Raw genomic sequence first — 19,457 nt, 5'->3', positions numbered from 1 at the left:
ATTCACCTCACCTGGGTCGAGTGCAGCACAATGTGGATAAATTTCTTGCTGAAGGAAATTACAACATGGCTGGGATTCGAACCCACGACCCTCTGTTTCAAAGTCAGAAGACTTATCACTGGGCCACAACGCTCCATAGATAGATAGATTTAGATGATATATAACTAGGTAAGCTGCTAAATGGGAATGGTTTATCAAAATTATGATTTCAACCAATGGTCACATTATGATAATTCTACAAGCATGAAATACTTCATAATATGAATCATGAAACGTCCATTGACCCTTATGTATTTTATAAAGTTTAAACTCATCAAATGGGATCTACCTACAAGTATACAAGTACACTAAAATTCGAGGCCTTAAGAAATCCAAACCTTCATTTAAACAGGTCAAACTTCAAGAAGTCTCTGGATTTAAAGGTTAAGGGAAATTCCCGAGGATTGTTAATTATGTATTACAACATTATGTTAATGAAATTTATATGGGTGGATTTTCTAGACTCATGCGTGCTGTATTAAAAACACCAGCATGCCAGTATCCGCTATACGGATGTAAGGCTTGTTTGTAAGGAAGAAGGAAAACAAAAGTCCTTCATTCTGTCCGAGTCCTCACAATTTGACTGAAATAGGCCTAATTTGAGCTGCATAGTCAAAGATTTCTTCAATCTTATTTTCAATTTGAATAATTCTGAAGTTTGAATTCACCACCAGCAACATGATGAGAAGATTGAGGAAGTGTATGATCATCATCTTTGGTATATTGCCGAGTATTATCACTACTAACAGCGCCACTATCGAATGTAAGTACTGAATCCAGACAGATCATCATATTTGTATTTTCTTTTAAAATGAACAGTAGGAAGGTGCATATTTTTTTTAAGTATTTTAAAGAGTAAATCAATCCTAACAAAAAAAACAAGAAAATTAAATGAGTTTAAGCACACTGGGTAAGACTTTCCACGAATTTCCGATGTCAAGGAAGGACGTTCTCAAAACATTAATGTGTATCAGTAAAACGTATGTAGACTCTAAATAATGTTTACCCAATATTAGGTTAAATGGGAACATGTATGTCGGTTGGGTATAAAGATACCAAATATTTTATAAATTTTACGCAATTTACATAATTCATAGCTTTAAACACGCAAATTACAAAAACAATTGTAATCATGAACTTTTGACAATGAAAATTTACTTATTATATCAAATAAAACTGGCGCTCAAGCATTCAAGGAATTTTTCCTACCGGGTACCCATTCACCTCAGGGTTGAGTGCTGCACAATGAGGATGAGTTTCTTACGGAAGGACAGTTCGGTTAAATTTTTATCTTCTCTTTCTCTTATGTTACTTGATTTTATCCCTTTTTCAATCTCTCTTTTAGATTATTTTGTCTTCAAAATAAATTTATAAATACTCCATAATGCAATTTACCAATGTTAAGGAAATCATATTGATTTTGTATTTCAGTATGGAAGACTTTTTCAATAAAATATTAAACGAAAGTAATTTGTTCAACTCTCAGTCAAAGAATGCATGATTAATGTCTTCTTCAATATCACAATTTAAACATAAATTACTATTGACCATTTTCCACTTGTAAAGTTTTTTCCGGTTTGAGAAGTAACTTTTGGAGTAATTTGAACGTAAAATCTCGAAGTCTATTATCGTGAATCTCTCTTTAAAAAAGTCGCAAAATGTGACAAAATATGAATACCATTGTTTATTAACATGTGATAATCTATCACATAACAAAATTCTACCATTCTATATTATTTACTGCTTAAGTCATCAGTGCATTTTTTTGTTGACAATTATAAAAGGTAGCGTAAGACTTTTGCTTCAAATATTTACATCGTTTTGTAACCATGCATTTGATATTGATTTTGTAATTTACTAAAATAAGAGAAAAACATTCACCAATAAAGCGAGCGCGAAGCGCCAACTGATTTTTTATCTAATGAATTAAAAAGGGGACATTTTAAGCATTACTTGGATTCATGAGCAGGATATCCTTGAATCAGTTTCGATTTGGCACCCCTCTTAACACGTAAACCCCCCCCCCCCCCGACGAATATCAATCTGGCCCGCAAAAACGTGAAAACTATCCCCCAATAAAAATTAAAACAGTCGGGGGAAAATACTTAAATACCCACATTTGCCCTTAATTTTACCCTTTTCCGGAGAAATGAGAAACAAGCATAGGTGTATAAATGGAGGGGGGCCGGGGACTGAATATGTGCATGAAGTACAGTAGGCGAATCCAGGAGGGCCCGAATGCCAGGGCCCCCTATTGGTGGAGCAAAAAGAAAAAGAAAAAAGGAAAGAAAGAAAAAAAAAGGAAAAGACAGGGGGAAAGGGGAAAAAGGGGGAAGAAGACGAGTGAACAAAATAAGGTGAGGGGAAGACTTGGAAAAAAAGCCTTCAATGTCACTATACAAAATTTTTGCTCGCGCCTTGCGCTCGCATTGCCTTATAGGTGAATTACATAATCAGCTTGCTCAATATGGAGCTTGAAATATCAAATTTAGACTTCGACATGCAAAACATATTTCAGCCCCGAAATCGAACTTTCATTATTTTGTTTGATTTACAAATTGATTTTTAAAGTGCTCTTTAAAAAATGGTCTGAATTAGAACATTTTCTATTCGCACTTTGTGCTCCCCAAATTTGATAAGTCAGGTACCAATTATTTTCCTGTATTCATTAAGTTCTCAAAATGTAGCAATTCAGGTCAGATTGTTAAAACATATCAGCTATCGCTAAACGCTAGTATTTTGATTAGTGAGTTATGTATATCTCAATAATAATTATAAAACAGACTACTAAAAATTCCCATTTCATAACCATTAAAAAAATATCGGCTCGCGATTTGCACTCGCGTTGATTGTTGAAAATTATATTAACTCATGCATGTTATTCATAATTACAAAAGTGCTTTAAATGTCCACTTTTCAGGCCATAATATGATCAGATTTCGCGCTCTCATTAGGCTTATCAGATTAATCAAGAAGATATCAGTTTGATAATTAAATTGTCCCTTTTCTAGAAATGAATATCGACAAGTTTCATCTCGCGCTTATAGGAAGAGAAATAGGAAGACATTTTTCATTTTCATATGGTGACTAATGTTCTCAGAATAATCCGGTCCTATTTCAAAACTCTAAGTAATGATAATGAAACATATCAGTTCTCTTTTAACTGTGATCCATATCCACCTCACAATTTTCCTAAAAAGTGCTTAAAATAAAGAGCTTATACCTTTTCAGATCGGAATATCAAATATTTTGAGTTCGCGCGCTCGCTTTATTGATATTCATGATAAAAAAAGGTATCTAAAATGCCCAGATTCTGGGTCGAAATCTGAAACACGCTCGCGCATGTTTATTCAAATATACAGCTTTTTTTTATTCAAATCATTATCCAGTTTCAGATCACAATATCAAAAAGAATTCTGCTCGCACTTTCAGCTCGCATTATCAATGTAGGAAGATTTCAAAGTACTCATCGTTATCATGATTTACAAAACATGAATAGAGTGTCCCATTTTTTAAGTGTAAATCACGATTTACGATTTTTTACGTTCGCGCTTCGCGAAACTTTAAAATGCCATAACTTTCTCATTTTACCACCGATTTTGATGACATTTTCAGTGTTATGCTTGTTGAATTTTTCTTTTTTTTTATTGAAATCAAGTTTTTATTGGGGTGGACTTGTCCTTTTAACAAGGCTTGAGATTATAATATATAAGAAAAAAGCTTAGAAGTGACTATTAAGGACTACCCCTTCAAAGAAACAAACAAAAATCAACTTCGCGGGGAAAATGTGGCTGAACCCGTTGTCCCCCCATTTTGGCGAAGGCTGGATGCGCACCTGAAGTACTGTTGTGTGTCAACTGACAATGCATCTATCGGCCCCGCTAACTATAACATGCGTTCATTTGGGGTAGTTTTCAGGGGCGATTGCCCAGGGCTATTTATTCTAGAAGGTCATATCATTTACCTTAGATACCGCGGACTATCGGGATGTCCCCGGACTGAATTCCAGGTCTCGGTTTTGACCTAAAATCTAGAAATATTCGTTCTTCTTCATTCCTACGCTATCAATGCCCCTTCTTACTTGAAAGCAAAATGATCCCCTCCCATTTTTGCTTAAATTCCACTAACCCAGCAATTTAATTTTGGTCCTTACGGCTGCCCATAAAATTTACCCGAAAATGACTTGAATCACGCGGTCATTTATATCGAGCCCCCTTCGCCGTGCGGCCCATGGCAGACTATTCGCTCTGTGATAGGACAAACAGGAAAGAATTCATGTCTCTCAATGGTGTATTGATTCCATTTTGAAGGAGCAAGATATGGCAGATTGGGTAAAATGAATTAAAAAGTTGTGAAGCGAGCAACCAAGAAGTATCAAATTTTGTGATTTTGACACATTCAGAAAATGATATCATATTTCGCTTTCTATGTTTTCTGGGTTTTTTTTTCTTTCCACTTTTTTTCTTAGTCGTGTTTTTTTATTTGGTGGGGGATCACCCCCACCCCCACCCTCAGTATGCCACTGTTCGAAGGCACCATAACCTTTGTAGCACACAATGTAAGGGTTTGAAAAAAAATACGCTCTCCCTTACTTCGGTTAATAAAATGTTCTTGTCTAAAGAAGGAATATTCCAAGCTAAAAGAGAACATACCAAAAAGGAACAACAACAGAAATATTCAAGCAAATAAGTAGATATGGAAATGCATTTCGACCGGATAATTCGAAAATTATGGCAAAGATAGTGAAAAGGTTAAGAGAAAGTCTGCTGATTAGCAAGAATATGAAGAAGTCCAACCATCAGATTTATCAATTTATGCCATTTTGGCACAAGCCTCCTTTTTAACCCTAGACAAAAATATTCCGTGATCGCTCGAGCAAGAACGAAACTTAATTATTTTAATGGCATTTGAAGGAGAAGATATCAGAGCACCTATTGACACCAAAATATAGAGATCATAATTTGGAACAAAAAAATTATAGACTTTTCAAATACGTCCCAATTTTTTTTTTAAATACGCACTGTATAGCTCTATATAAGCACTTCAGTGATCCCTGCAATACATTAGAGTGAAAAGCCATCACGAATATTATTGCAGTAAAATTCAAGTTTTTCTTATCAGCATGTACCTTGGTACAACAGACATCCTTTCCTTAGCATTTCTTTATTTTCAAAACAAACTAAGATTACATATAATGTTCTTACTTTTCTTCACAGCAAAAACTGTGGTGTTAGCCGGTGTACATACATGACCACACCAGTTATTTTACACCGGTGTTAAATTGGTGGTGCTAGTTTTACACCTATAGTTGTTATTACAACACCTATGGTTGTTACATTTACACTCTTTAGTGTTATTATCAATCTCTAGGGTGTTATTTAAAGACCTAAGGGTGTGGTCCTCTATTAACACCAATTTTTGTCAGTTTTAACACCACAGTTTTTACAGTGTTAATTGGATCTATAACATTCACTGGATGTATCTAAATATTTCACTTTTCATTTTAGATTATTCTTGCTTGACCCTTAACCAAGGTAACATTTGATAATAATCCTTCTTATAATATTATCATTATTTCTTATGACGGAAAGGTATTACAGTACGGATATCTGAATTTCCGCTGTTAGTATTATACACACTCTGAATTGTTCATATTAACTTCTGGGTGCGTTCAGCTGCTAGAGGTAGATCCAGGATTTTATGAATGCGGGAACCCGATTATATATTATATTTATTTCATATTCATATATCCAATCCCTGATCTGCTGTGCATATTGAATAATATCTAAGTGCTTTGAGAAAAAAATGTGCCCGTATTCTGAAGTCTAGTTTAACTTAAACTCAGGTTTAAAGTTGTGGTTTAGGTATGAGAAGCCAAAAGTATCAAAATTTTTATTAAGTTGTATGTTTCCTATGTTTACTGTGCTCTTTCCTGATTCATCGATGGTGAAGACAATCATATATATATACTTCCTAGACAATTATGAATGATTTGAGAGCCAAATGAGCTTCAGTATGATATCTCTACTATTAGTGATTTATGTTACAATAGGCTATCCATACTTAAACCACAACTTTAAACCTGAGTTTAAGTTAAACCTGTTATCAGAATATGGGCCATATTTTTTCCTTGACTTTTATAGACCTACATTGACTTATGTAAACGACAAAACTAAACGGAGCGTAGATTTCAAAATCAATATTTCAAGAAGTATATTCTACGCTGAAAGGGGAGGTTCCCCTGTTCAGGACTTTGTTGTAAAAGACAGAAGAAAAAATAAGAAAAGGATATTGGTGAGGGTTCGAGGAAAATCCGATAAAATGAAGAAATTTGTCATAATTCTTAGTTTTGGGGGCGTCATATACGAACAGCTTAATGTAATAAACAAAGCGTGAATTTCTTTTTTTAATGGTTCGAGATGTCATTTGTTTTTTTTTTTCTTCTTTTTAGAGCGGGCTTAAAATGATTCAGCTTTTGATATACCAAAGGTACAATATAAACCACTTTCAATTTTCTGAGAAAATGACATTTCATTTATTTTGTATATGTCGGAAAGGTACTCATTTATGACGTCACAAAACAAATGATTAAAATTCTATTTCTAAAAAATTGTTTTTATTCATCGATGGATTTTCCTTAAACCTTCGCCAATATTCTTTGCTATTTTTCTGCTATTTTTTCCAATATAGAGTTTCTTTCAGGATGGACTGTAATCAGTAAATTTAGTTTGCCTAAAAATTATCTTAGAGACAAATTAGTTATCTAATCTTATCGATATAAAGCATTATATTCACATCAATCGATTCATGGTTTAGGAAGCTTCAATTTTATATATAATTTATTCACAGTGTTTTTAACTAATATATAAAGGTGTTTCATAATAGCCAATTAATTTGTTTAATCATGATGGTGGAGTGGGTTGGAAAATGTGTTCCTAGGGTAATACAAAATGATATAAAGGAATAACAGAGAAAGTGTATGGCAAGGTGAACTAGGCTCTGTCACCTGACAAAGAAGGCAGACAAGAAAGAATAAGAAAAATTGAATTGGCATAATAAAGTTTACCGAAACAAATCCCATCCCAATCAGGTATACATAACATAAGTTAATGTTAGACATTAATAGTACAGTGATGTTAGACATTAATAGTACAGTGATGTTAGACATGAATGTTAGACATTGATAGTACAGTGATGTTAGACATGAATGTTAGACATTAATAGTACAGTGATGTTAGACATGAATGTTAACATTAATAGTACAGTGATGTTAGACATTAATGTTAGACATTAATAGTACAGTGATGTTAGACATTAATGTTTGACATTAATAGTACAGTGAGATGAGTTGCCATTGTTCTAACATAATTAGTAAATACTCAGAAGTGGACGATAAGTTGAGAGGGTCATCTGAGCCCTGGATAGTTGATGCTGTGCAAAAAAAATGGTGTGGCACAGGCGAAATCGTGTGCTTCGATTGGATTATAATTATTTAATTGAGGAGAAAGGGGCTGGTCAATTTACACTCGGACAGATTACCAACGAGTTTAAAACTGGTTGCATCTTTTGGAAGAGACATAATCTACCTCATTCACCTCCAGCAAGCATTTCTGACATCTATCTTCAGAATTTATTGTTAAAATTCATCTTCAGAGTTTATTGTCAGAATTTACCTTCAGAATTTACTGGCAGAGTTCATTTTCAGAATTTACTAGCAGGACTCATTTTCAGAATTTATCCTCGTCAGAAATCATCTGCAGAATATCTTTTCTGCTTCATTTTCAACGTCATTCTGGTAACATCGTGGACTCAGAAGGCCTTCCTGCTCCCGGTTACTTGTTACCTCTTGCCGAGACAAATTAGGGATAGGATGAGAATTTTATAGTGATCTCCAATTTAAGTAAATACATCGAGGACACTGATTGTATAATAACAGATCTGTTACTGCTGAAGGGATTTTGGGTAAACTGAAAGCACTGCAACGACAAGGCCTTGTTCATCTTGTCCGGACTTTGGAGCAAAAACCAGGTTTCTTCTAAAAAAATAACACCCCTTTAATTCTAAATTTTAATTGATTATTTTATTTTAAAAAAGGGGGAGAACTTATAGTATAAAAAAGGGAAAGTATAACTTTAATTCCCTGGCAACTTCTAATTAATATTTAATAAAAGAGCCAAACAATGATTGATTTATATATTAACTGAAACTTTATTTGTCTTGTAATTATTTCACGCTGTGGTCTTGTTGTTTTAAACTAGCCGACCCCTTCCTCTAAGACAGTAGGCTCTGAGAGCTGGCAGACCGTAACGTTGGAAAAGAAAACCCAACCCTGCCAGCAGTGAGACCGTCGGTGGGAAGAGGGGCCTGATGGTTAGACGATTATATCTTATCACTTTTAAAACATTTAATTCCATACAAGACATATTATGCGTTTTCTGCACCGAGGATTACGATATTTCACTTTCCAGAGTATTATAAATTGGATAAAGAGATTGAACCCAGATAATAATCTTCATATACCGATCTGGGAAGGAAGGGGGTCCTTCAGCGCCCCTAGCACTACTACTTCCCAGAGCAATGTGCTCTTTGTTATATCATGTTTCTGTTTTTCCAAATCTTTATCTCAAGAAGTAAATATTCACATTTGATAATTTGGGTTTATTAATTTGATTAAGATCACATGGCTCTCAGTGACTTCTGGGTAGTTTTAACCAATGATGTGTGCTTTGCTTGAAAACTACGCAGTACTGATTGAAAACCAGAGTTGGATTTAAAGAAATAACCAATTGTTGTGTAGACAGTATGTTGCCCAACGTAAACCTCTTCCGCTCATACCACCATGCAAACCTTCAAGCATCATCTTTGTACGTCTTGTCTTACTAATTTCTATATATCGTTATTATTTGTGATGTTTGTAATTCGATGTATCTTTCTAGGTTGTATTTGGATCTTGGAAGACTTCAACGCCTTCAGAACAAATGTGCACGAATAATCTGTCAAAAACCAAGATGGTGTAATGCTACCCCTCTTCTAAATGAACTACATAGTGTAGTTCTACTGCTGCTCCTTCCTATACATTTATTAATTCCAAAGTCCAGAAAACAGGCCGGTTTCAACTCCTTACAATCTCTTGCCCCCTTCTTTGGAACAAACTCTCTCCATCTCTTCGAAACTTCTCTTCTCTTAACCTCTTCAAAAACATCTCAAAAGATACTTATATAACCATAAACCTTAACTTGTCTTATGCAATTTAACAGCGCTTTGTATCCTCTAGAAAAAGCACTATATAAATCCATCATTATTTGACTTGTATGATATAATGTACTTTGAACTGTGTAATTTAGATCTAGCCATTTGTTGTACCAAGAGGAATGCATCCTGTGGTGTTAAAGTTAAATGTGGGGTCTTTTAATAGCACCAATAACAAGTATCCAAATAACCCGTTCTTGTTATTCCACACTGCAAGAACTGTGGTGTTAACCGGTGAACATAGAGGACCACACCAGTTGTTTTACACCGGTGTTAAATTGGTGGTGTTAGTTTTACACCTATAGGTGTCATTACAACACCTTTGGTTTTTATATTGACACACTTTGGTGTTATGTTCAATTTCTAGGGTGTAATTTTAACACGTCAGGGTGTGATCCTCTATTAACACAAACTGGTGCAGTTTTAACACCACCGTTTTTACAGCGTGGTGTCTTTTAATGTGCACCCTATATAGAGATTGAAAATAGCACCAATAACAAATATCCAAACTGCCTGTTCTTGTTATTCAAGTTTCAGTTCATTTATTCATTTCTTTAAAAAAATCCAATGAGTACAGACAATATCCATAAAAGATACACTTCAAATATATACATACAATTTAAAATGTAACATGCAAAAACAACTTAAATAGATACAATGATATTCGTGTAAAATTAGGCCTGTGTACAGTAATAATATAAGAAGGTAATTACCACAAATTTTACATCTGATTAAAATGACTGGTATGGTCATTTCTAACATTGTTTTTCCCTGTTGCTATATTTCTGCCTCTTGCTGTAAAACATAGCAATAAAATGTTATCATACTACATGTTTCTTTCACTTTCAGGTTTTACTTTCCGCATATTCTACTAGGTATTTCCTGAATGTTGACATTTCATCCATCTACCTTGTTTCAAACCCAACTTTTTTAGTTTTAGATTACACGGGTTTCACTATAAGGCAGGTCTTGTGAGGAACACGAAGCATTAAACTTACAATATCATTTAATGTCAGTGCGAATATAACACTATAACCAGGAAATATTGACATTTTAAAACAGATCCTAATCTAAATAATTCACTGAATCTAGAAGGGAGAGTAACAACGATAGTAAGACGGGCAGACTAAAGTCTGGACTTGAGTTATATTGAAGCCAATAAACATTTTTTTTGCACTTACTCGCAGCATAAAATGCGCAATATGGTAACTTTTTCAAATCAGAACACTATACAATTTTGACCAGCCCATCGGATAGATTATCAATATGAACTTACAAACTGTTGGTTTAAGAAAGTTTACAGTCGTTTTACATACAAATTCATTATAACTAACAGTTGGTATGTTCATATGTTAACCAACTAACATTTTTCTGAGAACCCCAATTCCCCAAATTTGGTTAAAATATGAACGGATGAACTATTTGTTAAACCAATCCCAATTCATTTTTATGCGATTTTGTTTTCACCGACATGTGGTAGGTTCATGTTTAATTTGGACCAAATTATAGGTTGGTTTAAAAACTATCGGAGAGCTCATACGGCGTCAAAATCAGCCCGATATTGGAGGGCGTCAAATCATTCAAATTATGAGCTAAAATTTGTGGTTGTGGGGGAAATGATCTAATACCAAGGGGATAGAGATCATGACCGCGCGAGATTTTTTTTGTACATTTTTAGAATGCGAAAATAGCACTAAACTACCCGATTATAACTGTAATAGATATTACCAATAAAGTTGTTTTATCATTCTTTGTGGGTATATAGTAGCATTCATGAAAAAACCCTCCATGATCATTAACTTCAATGTAATTATTGTATCTTAATATCAGACCTCAATTTGGACCATTGTGACGTTACCTATGTCACCTCGCCCAATTACCCAGACAACTATGATAATAATATCAACATGACATGGATGGTAACAGCGCCACTTGGTTACCGAGTAGTGCTCCGTTTTATGGTGCTTGTCATCGAGGTAAATCATGACTATGTCACAGTCTTCGATGGTTGGACACCTGTATTTGAGGGCGCTGTTCAAAGACTTCACATATCCGGTTCTACCCCGCCTCGCTACAATCTAACCTCTGTTGGATCATATCTATGGCTTCGATTCACAAGTGATGTCGAATTAACACGAGAAGGATTCAGGGCACTTCTGTCATGCATCCCTATCCCTGGTAAGTAGGCATATTTTGTAAATTGTTGCATTTCATTTCATTTATTCAGAAATCATTTATCTACTTTGGTATCAACGTTTCCTATCATTATTATAAAGGTAGGCTTCTTCTCTATCTTTCACTTACCATCCACTATTCCACCCCTTTTTTTTCTCTTAACCCCCTTTTATCTATCCTCTTTCTCTCTCATCCTCTCTTTCTCCCCCCCCCCCCTCCTCAGTCTACCCCCTACTCTTTCTCTCTCTTCATCTTTTCCCTTCTCATCCCTGTAGAATACTCTACGCTATCCTGTCAGCCCATCTAGTCTTTTTGACGTATAAGTAGGTCTAGCTGATTTGTAAAGAGGTGAATTATATGCCAATATATCTCAATCACAAAACTTTGTATTGCACTCCCTTACTTCTTCTCATTCTTTTTTTATTCCTCTTTTTTCTTCTTTTTCGTTCTTCTTCTTTCTCTTCCTGTTTTTCGCCTTCTTTTCGTTCGTCACACTTTTTCTTCCTATATCTCGTCATCAAGTTCATTCTTTCTATCTCCCCTCTATCCTTTCTCCATTTCAGTTGTAAGGGTGTGCGCTTGATCCGTCTACCATTTCAATTTCTTTTTCTGCAATCACCAATGTATAATCGTTTTATGTAAATTTGATTAGTATACATTGTGTATCTGTATTTCTTTTAGTTAGGTTTTTATTAGTCCTGTAGATTGTCCTAAAAAACTAGTAACCTTTTCATTGTTTGTAACTTCCCTTTGTCTCTTTTGTTTTGACTAAAGGTGATATAAAAAACAATTAGGAGTAACAAATATCAATCAAGGAAATTATTTTTCATGAGAAATCGCTCTCTAATGAATTCTTGTTAATTTCCCCTCTGACACATTTCGCAGGAGTATCAGGTTAAACTAACACCAGTCATATTTGTATTTCATTCATATTTTAACCAGTTGTAGATTTGTCGTTGATTGAGTCTTCCAACTTATCATCGCCGTTTTATCCAGAACAATACAACGACAATACCGACCTTCTTTGGAAGGTAACAGCTCCAACTGGTTTCAGGGTCGTACTGACCTTCGCAGCATTCAATACAGAGAATGATCATGACTTTGTGACTCTGTTTGAAGGTCGATCTACCTTCTTCAACGAATCTTCATTAAGAAAGACACTTTCTGGGACTCCTCGATTGGGTAAATATAAGTCTATTGGTTCCCATTTGTGGATTCGCTTTACCAGTGATGACAATACTGTCTTGCATAGCAGTTCATCAAAGGGCTTTCAGGCGCTGCTCTCTTACACTACGGCACAAGGTATGTTTGAGCATCTCAATAGAGCTATGTCATACGATGGTAGAGTAGATCTAATCTAATGATTGCAATGGGCGCCTTCACATTACCTTGAATTGACCAGGCTTTGGTGCAATTACCATTCTCAGTAAGCCTACAACAACCAAGGCTTTCACCTCGGACAGTTCCCTAGTCATCTCGTGGGAGTCACTATGATAGGCCTTTATCCAAACTTCCCAGTTTTCGATTCTTACACAAATGGGTGCACACAGTCCTAGCTACTAGACATGTTACCTATTATCATTTCAATCACATATTGATCCTTATTTTAATAAAACCAATATGTTCGTGGAGAAACATTGCCATTTTAGCTATTTCATGTAAAACTTTATGCATTTATTTGGGAGATGGCACAAACTTACAGTTGTGATTTATCAAAAGTAACCAATACGAATCCACTCGCTACATAATCTTGAAAAGCTTAACAATTGAGCATGCTATCAATTTGATCTTTTAAAGATGACGAATTATGAGCTAGGAATGCTATATCCCCCCCCCGCCCAAAATAGGAAAATAAAATAAATAATGCATTATTTTAGTTTCAGAGGTGCTGCTAGTAGATTCAGAAACGATACACAACGTTACATCCCCGAACTACCCTGACAGTTACGCCGGCTACGATGATATCCTATGGAGAATCACAGCTCCAGAAAACTACCGAGTTCTTCTCCATTTCAAAGACTTCAACACAGGAGACCAAGATAACGTCACCATTTATGAAGGGCGTGGACCGAATATAGAGGAATCTACATGGCGAAGCAGAAATTCTGGACATGGTAGTCAGCATAATATAACATCGATCGGATCTTACCTTTGGATACGATTTATTAGCGAGAGGAATGACAATATCGATGGAGCTGATGGTTTCCGGTTGATGGTCTACCCAATCCCAATACCTGGTAAGTACAGGTTTACTATATTTAGCAATCAATAGCATAATGGCATTGGTCAATGACCTTTTTGTCTTTTGTTTAGAAAAATGACCAGTAGAAATAACCAATTAGGATGCTGCTTTCCATATTTTCATTTGACAGTTTAAATATGCTGCACGACCCAAGGTCGAGCCCAGATTTAATATTTTGAACAGAGACGAAATTCCAAATCTGAAAACCTGTCGAATCAGCATTACTAACAAACACACACGAAAAATAGAGACATGCCCAACGAAAAGATAAGAATTTCACTTTCATTTTATTCAGCATGTCAAGAATCGACTTCCAGTATTTAACAGTGATAACGATGATCCCCATACTAAAATCTACATGAATTTTCACAAACTTAGATATAAGTTGTTATATCAAATAATGGAAATGTATGTCAATTCCTTGTTTTATTCCCTTGGATCATGTTTCATTGGTTGCCGGTTAATATTCACTAAATTTTGAACCAATAATGTCGTATTTACACAGTGACTCGGCTCGGGGGGGGGGGGCGGTCGACACGCGAGCCGTGCTCAACATGGCAATGTGATCGCGTTTATATTGAAATAAAAAAGGCGAGTTCGATACGGCCCGTGGATCATTGTGTAGAATATTGTCAGCATGAACTGCATTATGAAGAAGTATTTTTTTTTATACAATACAAAGGCTTTAACAAATCTAGGCCTATGGAATTTAGCTGTAGATGTCAGGAATTTTGGTGGGGTGAAGTTTTTATACGTTCCAGACAAACTTTACTTAAGAGCTGGACTGAAGACAAATTTTTAAGTGTAAGTTTTATCTGGCAGTAATAACTTATACTAACAATATCAATCACAAGTATAGTTGCGGTCAACTGAAACTTAAATATGACAGGGTCCTCGTTTGTTTTACCCGGCTGACTGACGACTGGCAGAATCTTTACAACAACAACAAAATATTTATAAAAAAAATATTAAAACAAAAAATGCAAGGGTTCAGTAGCCTATGGAATACGAAAATATGAAATAATGACAAATCGATTCACATAATAAATGCAGGCTACATCTATGTCTCTTTAATATAATCTAATTTGATAATACAAGTTTACTCACTTTTGTTGATGACTGGTAATCGATATCACTGACCTTACAGTTCGATCTCTCCGCATTATCCACTTTGGAGAAATGACAAAGGATGAGTTTTGCAAGGATAATAACAATTAGATATATATAATTCTTAAGAGCAACAAGAAAATTGTTGCGATCCCTTAAAGGAGCATTTTACTCATAAAAACCGAGTAAAGGCAGGGGTAGAGATATGCCGCGTTTGACCTAGGTCATGTGGTTCGACACGGCTTTCCATGTGTTTACACATGAAAAAAAAAAAGTTGAGTCTGACCATAGGTCCATAGTCTGACTCGGCTCGCTCGCGGGTTGAAGTCTACGATATCGGCAGATCAACAACAACAACAACAAAAAATGTGTTCGACGCGACTCGCGGATCCCACTGATCGCGTTTACACAACAAAAAATTGCTGTATTGAGCACGGCTCTCGTGTCGAACCCCCGAGTCGAGTCACTGTATTAACAGTGTTTATAACGAACATAATCTAACAAACTGCCATTATCAAACTCAAAAGGAAATTGATGTTTAGATGCATAATTATGTTAAAACAAAGAAATTCCACGAATTCACGCCTATAGTGCTATATATTATCAGGGAGTATTCGGTATGAGATAGTGCAGATAAAAAACTTTGTTTCTTTTACTTGAAAGATATCCAATTGACGTCAATCAAGGCAGTAAACTTGTCATCTCCTAAATATCCTGGATTATACGACACTAACACTGATATCATTTGGCGAGTGATTGCTCCATCGGGAAGTAAGGTAGTGATCAGCTTCATTGATTTCCATACCAAACAAGGTTCTGATTTCCTAACCATCTATGAAGGACTGACAGGTGATTTTGAGGGCGCTGTTCAGGGTTTCAGACTGTCTGGAGAGTCTTCCCCAGACATTACCTCGACAGGATCCTACGTGTGGCTTCGGTTTACAACCGGTAGCGAGATAGACAGTTGCGTATCATGTAGCGGGTTCATGGCGACGTTACAAGCAATTCAAGGTGAACCCTACACTTTACACATCATTGAAAGCATTTGTAAGAATTACACACATGATGTACATTTGGAACAGTTCTGGCACGTTTAAAACCATGAAAAAAAATTATGGCCTATTTCAAAAGTAGCTTATGTGTAATTCCCTTGCAGAATCAGGCGGGGTTTTTTTTTAAGGATAGAACGATTATACAAAATAAGAAATTCATTGTTGAAAGCCCTTGAAGCCAAAGCAGTTTTGGTCAAAAATAGGTGAATCAAAACAAGAGTTTTGTCCCGGACTCTCATCAAACGTCATATTTTCAATTTTCTCAGAATCTTACAATAATCAACTTCCCAGGTTCACCGATTTTCGACAATAGCATCTCAGACATTTATTGTGACTTGACGGGTATATTCAATTGATTCTCTATGTTGTTGTCTGAATACGTCCCCGTCGCGATTTTGAAAACTCGCTAGTAATGTGAATTCTTATTATTTGATAAACCAGCATCATCTTAAAACCATGGTCGGTCAATGAAATCAATCTACAGTCTCTTCTATGAATTCAAACCAAACAGGAGGGGTTTTCTTGGTTATTATCAATGTCTTTAGTTGAACAGATAAGAGATGTAATTCCAACAAAAACGCAATTATGCATTTTTATTTTTCTCTTCGAACACCCGAACTGTATAAGGATGTGAAATTCAATCGACCTTATTATCATCACCTGATGCAGAAGCACCTACTCTAAAGACGACATCCGAAACAAACCTACAACCCAATATCATTGGTATGTATTCGTCACTCCCGTTAACAAACATAATACCCAATATCATTGGTATGTATTCATCACTCCCGTTAACAAACATAATACCCAATATCATTGGTATGTATTCATCACTCCCGTTAACAAACCTACAACCCAATATCATTGGTATGTATTCATCACTCCCGTTAACAAACCTACAACCCAATATCATTGGTATGTATTCATCACTCCCGTTAACAAACCTACAACCCAATATCATTGGTATGTATTCGTCACTCCCGTTAACAAACCTACAACCCAATATTATAGGTTTGTACTCGTCACCCCCGTTAACAAGTAAATTTGATGACATTTTAATGCAAAATTCCATGTAATAATTTCCAAATCAGGGGCTTAGAGAATAAAAATTCTTACTTTGTTTTAGATCCTTTGTTTGCTCTTTTCATGAAGCATCGTAAATAATTTGGCGACCCCCTCCCCCCCCCCCCCCCCGTCAGGTTCAAACGTTGGCGCAATAATGAAATTAGTTTTGTGTACATTATATCTACAACGTAAACATTAAAATATAAAGAAAACTTCAAATTATTGCTTCCAAAGAATATTATTGTTTTGTTCTTGTGAATTTCAAGAAATTCAAGAAATGCAAAGTAAGCCTGAAAACTGATTTTTAATTCAACTTGTCCAAAGGAGAATCTCGATACTATGTTTTGATATTTTTCTCTTTCTTTATTTTCTCCTTACAGTTATAGCATCAGTTGTGTCTTCTTTCATACTACTCCTAGTTGGATCGGTTCCTTTTACATTATTTATGTGTCATCGTAAGAGGTATACTCACCTCCTGTGTTATTATCATGATATATATTATTTAATTCACTAATACGTTGCTTCTAATATATATATATATATATATATATTCTTCATTGTTCTTCATCTAAGTCTCTGATTTCTCTACTTGGAAATTTGATGCTTCTACTTAAGATTTATAACATAATATCAAATTAAAATGTTCTTCTTAAATATATATCAAGGTATGAATATTTGCGATGATATAATGATTTCACTTTAGTCTGAATTAATAAGCGTGGTGATGTATAAGACTTATTCTTAATGGAAAATAGTACTGTTTTAATGGAAGCTTAGTAAAATAATAATGATCAAAAGTTTCATTCAACCTTATTCAAGAACTTATAATACTTAAGCAGAATACAATTTTATACAATGCAATATTTCAAGGATTTCATAAAAAGGACCCATAACGGTGTTTACAATATAGTTCATTGATTCCCAGAAATTACAGGACTTCTCATTTTTTATAGAAATATTTTTATGTGTAATTGATTTATCTTCTGCATTTCCAGGATAAAAACTGAGGATTCTCATGTGCCTGATACTGAGTCTGCAGACCACATGTATAGGAATCCAGTTTACAGTTCGAATAATGAATCCAAGGACTGTATCCCTTGCTCAAGAAGTCTTGAACTACACTTATCGCCTTCTGAGCTCAGTCAGAGTGTGACTTCAATTGCGGGTGTGGCTGATGAAGATGATTTCAATCTGGACTCTAAACGAAATAAGTTGGAAGACACCGCTTATTCAACTTACTGCTCTATTTCTGATCTACCAGAGAGTGATCAACCAGCATCCCTTCTTCCCAAGGTCGATTTACCAGAAAATACTTACGAGGCGTTTGCTGAAGGAGCCTTGCCTAACGATGCAGCAAATGACGAAGTAAAATCAAGGGATTCTGTAACCACTCTAATAACAGAAGTTGCTCCTGAGAAACTACGTCTAACAGAAGATGGATATGAAAAATGCATCGTGGAAAACAACAAGATTGATTCTTCTCCCTTAGAAGACGCCTTCAGGGGTATGCTAGAAAGAAAATTGCTACCAGATCGTGAAGCACACTGTGAGTTCTATACTGACAGTGATACTGGCTTTAATCAAGTAAACATTCGATCTATCGCACAGAGTCCTGTACAGCGCAATACACCTACTGATGATGGGCAATATCTGGAGGTTAATGTCTATACACCGACAGTTTTGGTTCGTACATCAATCAGTAATGCTGAAGAGGATGACTTACCTGATGTATCACAGGCTCCTATCACCTGTATAAAACTACACGCTGATCCAGCAACACGTCGAGTAACAGAAGATGGGTACGAAGAATGTATTGTTAACAACACTGGTGACGTTTCTAAACATTTGGTAGATATAACAGACGCCACCAACGACACAGAGAGTGGAGAAACCTCATCAACTCTTCAAATGCAATATAAATATGATTCTTACCGTGGCAATTATAATGACAATGGATATGATCAACCCAGAGCAGTAGGTTCGTTACAAGCTAAATCACCTGAAGACTATAAAAACGATGATCAATACCTTGATGTTAATATTCCTATACAGTCTATTAGGAACTCTACATCTAGTGCTAATAGTGCAGCCTCGTTATGTCGCGAAGAAGAATACAATATATTAGACTTTACGAGGTCATGTCCGAGTTTACGATATCTTTCAAACTCTCAAATATCCTTATCTAGGAGTGAAGATGGCAACCGTTGTAATGGTGATACCTATGATGTTCTTACTCATCGGAAGACGACATCACCGCGAAACTCTGCCGACATTTGCCTTCATAATGACAATGTTTATAATACTCTTAGTAAAGTTAAACCACAGCACTGAGATGAGCTTAATGGAATGTGTGATTTCGCGGAGGATTGCGAAATCTGAACTATTATGCTACATACTGTAAAATGCATGCGATAGTTCAAAGACAAGCCTACCCCAACAAAAGAGTTGATATGAATAAGAGAACAATCCAAGCATAAAACGAGAAACTTCATCAAAATCGGATGTAAAATAAGAAAGTTATGATATTC

General features: G+C 35.4%; 1 protein-coding gene across 1 annotated transcript; it reads left to right on the top strand.

Annotated features, from left to right (window-relative positions):
- The first annotated feature begins 537 nt into the window (after positions 1-537).
- LOC121430448 lies at positions 538-19,457 on the top strand. The gene is made up of 8 exons (XM_041627715.1): positions 538-802; positions 11,119-11,466; positions 12,406-12,765; positions 13,341-13,700; positions 15,476-15,823; positions 16,492-16,587; positions 17,310-17,391; positions 17,925-19,457. The coding sequence occupies exons 1-8, from the start codon at positions 718-720 to the stop codon at positions 19,258-19,260; spliced, it is 3,015 nt and encodes a 1,004-aa protein (XP_041483649.1). The 5' UTR covers positions 538-717; the 3' UTR covers positions 19,261-19,457.

This window comes from Lytechinus variegatus, chromosome 17 (assembly GCF_018143015.1).
Source record: "Lytechinus variegatus isolate NC3 chromosome 17, Lvar_3.0, whole genome shotgun sequence".
In the NCBI taxonomy this organism is placed as follows: Eukaryota; Metazoa; Echinodermata; class Echinoidea; order Temnopleuroida; family Toxopneustidae; genus Lytechinus; species Lytechinus variegatus.
This window is presented reverse-complemented; position numbering and strand designations above follow the sequence as displayed.